The sequence below is a fragment of the Populus alba genome, chromosome 14, assembly GCF_005239225.2.
Source record: "Populus alba chromosome 14, ASM523922v2, whole genome shotgun sequence".
In the NCBI taxonomy this organism is placed as follows: Eukaryota; Viridiplantae; Streptophyta; class Magnoliopsida; order Malpighiales; family Salicaceae; genus Populus; species Populus alba.
Window position 1 is genome coordinate 172923 of NC_133297.1, and position 5121 is coordinate 178043.

The 5121-nt window shown below is 38.6% G+C and overlaps 1 protein-coding gene across 1 annotated transcript; it reads right to left on the reverse strand.

Annotated features, from left to right (window-relative positions):
- Positions 1–690: 690 nt before the first annotated feature.
- On the reverse strand, positions 691–4647 carry LOC118059305 (F-box/kelch-repeat protein At1g55270). Its single transcript, XM_035072143.2, has 2 exons — positions 4192–4647; positions 691–2576 (listed from the first exon to the last, which is right to left on the reverse strand). The coding sequence occupies exons 1-2, from the start codon at positions 4255–4257 to the stop codon at positions 1326–1328; spliced, it is 1317 nt and encodes a 438-aa protein (XP_034928034.1). The 5' UTR covers positions 4258–4647; the 3' UTR covers positions 691–1325.
- Between the last annotated feature and the right edge of the window lie 474 nt (positions 4648–5121).

The window sequence follows — 5121 nt, forward strand, 5'->3', positions numbered from 1 at the left end:
AGAACAGCGAGGCTTCTCTACCGTTGTCTTTTGCTTTTACACATCTAAACTCATGTTTCTGAGTTAGATTTTACCTATAAAAAGGTTGTTACTTCTTCGTTATTGTCACAAGACAGAAGCTCTTTTAGCACAGAACAGTCCCCATCAGCCTCTTTCCTCTCCTAATTTTTCAAACTCTCTATAAGCTTGAGCTATAATGGAGCATAATAAAGAGATTCCAACTCACAGCAGCAATGAAGTCAACAAGGGGAGTGATGCAAAGAGGAAAGGGAGTGCAGGGAGGCAAGGGATGACAGAGGATGAGGGAGGAGATATCAATGGCCTGGCAGAAAATTTCATCAAGAACTTCCATGATAGGCTGAAAATTCAGCGAGACGATTCAATGAAGCACTATACGAAGATAGTGGCACAGGGGGGTTACCATGCTTGCTGTTGAAGTATATGAAATGTTGTTGCAACTTGCAATGTATCAGTATTAGTAGATGATAATAAGCTATGGAGATGAAATAATCCCCAGCTCTAAATGTAATAGACTTCACACTGTTATAATGACGAGTGGTATTTGGTAGACTTCACATCTTTGATCTAAACCAGCACATGATAGAAAGGTAATGGCGAGACTGCAAGGATAAACTGACCAGTTTCATGATCAGTTAATTTCTAGAAGGCTAACAACATACAGTACAGATGTTGATGGTGTGCATCAGATCCATCTTTAAAGTAACAAAACAAATGGGTAGCATAGTTGATCCACAGCGATTGAGATGTAATCAAAGTATACATTGACTAGTTCGAAATAACCCCATGTACACTCACAAAGCATACCAAAGATTACATACTACAAGGAAAGATCCCACGACAAGAGACTTGGCCCTGGAAAATGACTTAGATTTACAAGTATCTGCTCTCCCTTCATAAATGTAAGGAAATGAACGCATCCATCACTGAAACCAACAGTGAAATGTTCTTTCTTCGTAGCTGTCCACGTTGCACACCACAAAAGGCACCACCAATTCCTGTATCAATCTTAGACGTGAATGATGATTCCGTTCATCCATGTCATTGGATAGTTTAAGCTCGTCCAGTCACTTCCAAATCTCACCGTATGTTGTGAGAACATCAGAACCATACCCAAGACAGATTACTGTTGATTCAACCTTGGCAGGAGTATAAATAGCAGAACATTAACGGAGTATAGGCAGCTTTCTGGTTTAGAAAGGGCAGACACTAATGATCGGTGAACCCCGTTTGTGATGATCTATCATTATAAATTGAAGGAAATGCTGAATGTCTACAGCGAGCTAAAGCAAAAATGCATCTGGTTCTCATGCTTGAAGCACCTGACAGTGCACAATGTGACTTTTCAAACCACCTCGACCAGCTATACTTGACCATAAATTTGTAACAAGGGTCCTGAGATGACCTCTACCGGCTATATTCTCCCAGAGGTGAGGGTTACTCTCTACATGTTTGTCAGGACTTGAAACATCAACCAGGCTAACACTCATGTTGTTCCGCACAATGCAAAGCTTCCCATTGAGAGGTACAAGAGCAGCAGCCTCCAAAGCATGAGAACTCCCAAGATGGAGCTTACTATCTATAAATTTGTTCCATGTATCTGAGGCTTCTTCATAAACCCTAAGCTTGCAGCCATCCCGGCAATCCAATGCATAGAGACGTCCATCTAAACTGATACTAGGATTGCGCCAGCCAGCAACCATTCCATCGTTGATTGGGGTCCAGGTACTAGTTTCTGGATCATAGGCTTCACTCATCACCTCACGGTGGGACCCGAGGCCTTTTAGAAACCACTTTCCATCATAAACCACCCCTATGAAAGGCACCATAGCCGTGCTCATATCTGAAATAAAGCTCCACCGGTTCTTGTTAGGGTCATAAACCTCAGCTGAGCGAAGAGTCCTTTGGATTCCTTCACACTCTCCACCAGCCACATATAGGCAGTTATTTATGACACAAGAACCAAAGAAATGACGCTTACGAAGCATATCCGGTGCCCTGTGCCATTTATTTGTCCGGGCACTGTAGAAAATGACTCGTCTCATGGACCCCCTGAGCGGATCCTTTCCTCCAAACAAGTATAGGTGGCAACCACTTAGGACAGCACAACCAAAACCAAGGGCCCCAGAATACTCACGAGGAACTGGTGGAAGTGGTTGCCAGATCTGATGGACTGGATCAAAAGCATTCCACGAGATCTTTCCATCACGGTCTCTCTTGATGACATAAACCCATTCCTCTGCCATTCCAAGACTTTTCCTAAGAGAATAAAAGAAATTACCAGCAAGGAGCCGGCACCATCTCTTACAAACTAGACGGAGCTTTCGATGTTCAGCTCGGGGAACTCGAATCAGACATGCAATGGCCAGATCATCAGGAAGACCAGGCAGAAGTGGTGCCTGGACACGGGTCCTCTCTCTGCGTGAGGTTTTGCTCTTGTGTGCATTAGGATTGATATCAGGCTGGATACATAGTTTTGATCCTGGGACAAACTTCCTTGCCTCGGCAACTGTTTTTAAACCAGAATCTACTTTGCAATAACATGATACAGAATCAACCTGCAAAGCAGTCCATGTAAGAATGCAAGAAAGTTTTGCATATGATCACATTCTGCAGAGATATATGTCATTATTTCTGCTTACATGATTAGACTTGCTAACACAATAAAAATAATGGAAGCAATCATTCGGCAAATTGGAAAAGTGTGTAATTTACTTAACAACAAAAGGTCGTACCAAAGATCACATTACAAACATCTTTTAATCGCATCAGGATAAGAAAAGTCTCAGTGAAAGAATTATAATATTAAAGCACGTGAGGAAACAAAAGGTGGTTAACATGAGGAAAAAGAATTTTTTCTTTATCTTCAGTTCTCCTTCCCGATCCAGGATACAAGGTTGTAGATCACCACAGACATTTGTCTTTGAAAGATATAATTCAATCCATCTCTAGTAAATCTTAATCCCAGACCAGATAGGCTTAAGTATAATCTCAATCCTATTCTTCAATTGTTATGTCCTTTATACAGCCAATTGTTATGTGGATTGATGGGATACTAAATCAATCTTTTCCCATTGCAATCCACGCCGTCTCCAGCTTAACAATCATTTCATGTATTCGAGTCAGAGATTCAGCGCAAAACTACAAATTTCTTATTAGAGCACCACCTGCTTAAAGTTTATCAACTTTTCATCTGAGAAGTTCAAGCATTGAGATTTTTGTACGGCTAGATCTTGTATGGAGCCCTTTCAAGTGAGACATTATTCAGGCCTAGAAAAGGATGTGGCTCTTGTTCATTCTTTCCCATTCTAAAAATAAATTAATTGATCTGGATAGAGATAAAATTGCATCAAAGATTAAGAGTCTAAATTTGGTCATCAACAATCAAAGACACGTTATGTTGGCTTTCTGATAAACATTATTGTCCTTGAAGCATGACCTGAGTTCAAGACAGTGTCTCGTTGACATCTTCAAGCATGGAACAATTTAGCAAGTACGTGAAGCTAGACCCATAGCTAGTCCACAAATTATTCAAACATTGGAAAGAGCTCAGACAAGGCACCATTTTCTCAAAATCTTCGCTCGAAACCAATCCAAACACCAACAAATTGTACTTTCTACCTGACACATCTTTCAAAACCGTCATTCAAAACTTAAAAGCAACATTTCAACGCTCAATACAGAATTAATCATTTTGCATAGCAATCTTAATACAAAATGCCTGAGTTAATAAAAGAGGGATGGCATAGACACCCAAAATTGATTAGGGAACCCAAGTCACAAAAGTCAGAAGTGGGAGAGCATTCCCAACTATAACGCTTGTAAAATTCAACATTCTCCAAATAGACAAAAACCCAATAACCAAAAACTGCAAGCAACCAACCAGATTCTAAACAACGCATGCCCACCAAGAACCCCAAAAAATTTGCTCCAGATCACAAAATTAACAGGCCATTCTATCCGGGTATCTTCAAAACACCATAAAAACAAAAACCCAGCAACCAAAATGCAAACACAGAGAGAAGCAACCAATTACGAAACATCAAAATCCACATAATCCCCTCAAAGTCTCCACATTTATCACCAACTGGGCATCTTAAAAATCTCATTAATTCCTCAAAACAACAAAAACAAACCAATAAAAAAGACATTAAGAAGATCAAGTGAGCTTACTAGTGGAGCTTGAACTCTAAACCCTCTTGGACCAGTTGATGACGCATGATGTTCCATCTTTTGCATCAGAGATTCATAGAAAGATTAGAGCTTTAAAGAAAAGAGAGCTCCTTTATGAGACCAAACAGATCAAGATAACCAAAATTGAGAGATTCAAGAGTCAAATCTGACACCAAACAAAGAAAACAAGGAGCTTTGTGTTTTGTTGCTGATATTGTTGTCTTTTTTTACCCTCTTACAAATGCAAACAAAAAACAGGCTACAAACTTTGTTGTACCCAACAAAACATCAGAGCAACTCTCTCTCTCTCTCTCCCTCTCTCTCTTTCTCAAAAACTCTACCTCTCTCTCTCTCTCTCCCCCCCTCTCTCTCTTTGTCAAAAACTCTACCTCTCTCTCTCTCTCCCTCTCCCTCTCTCAGACCTCAGTTAGAGTTGTTTCTCTTACTTACATTAGCAGCTGGTCCCATCGGGTTCAACAACTTCTTTAATGTACATGGGTTTTGAGACTATTGTCTTAACAAAGAGTTTATTTTCCATTTTTATTTAATGAAAATAATTCTTTTTCTTTATTTTTTAATCTTTCTTTTAAATTTTACATATTTTAGGAAAGTTTTCATATTCTAAATTAAATAACTTTCCAATCAACTCTAAATATATTTATAGAAACGAAAATGCTAAAAAAAATATTTAGAAAAAATTAAAGAAAATTATGAGTTATTTGTTCATGGTAAGTTTCATTCATCCAAAACTTATATTTACCCATAATTTATTTCATGTTGAGCTTTATTTCACTAAAAAAAAATACCTTTTTACATATATATTTTCAATTTAAATTCTAGATGGTCAAATGAGAAACAAATTTACTTATCATTTATAGTCAAGTTTGACAAAAATTTCAGCTGCTTATTTATTTATTGTTGTTAGATTTC

Bases quoted from the DNA above. Each gene is read 5' to 3' on its own strand.
- LOC118059305 (XM_035072143.2), bottom strand. From the start codon at position 4,257: ATGCAAAAGATGGAACATCATGCGTCATCAACTGGTCCAAGAGGGTTT. The intron at 2,577-4,191 runs GTAAGCTCACTT...ACTGCTTTGCAG, and splicing joins TTAGAGTTCAAGCTCCACTA to GTTGATTCTGTATCATGTTA.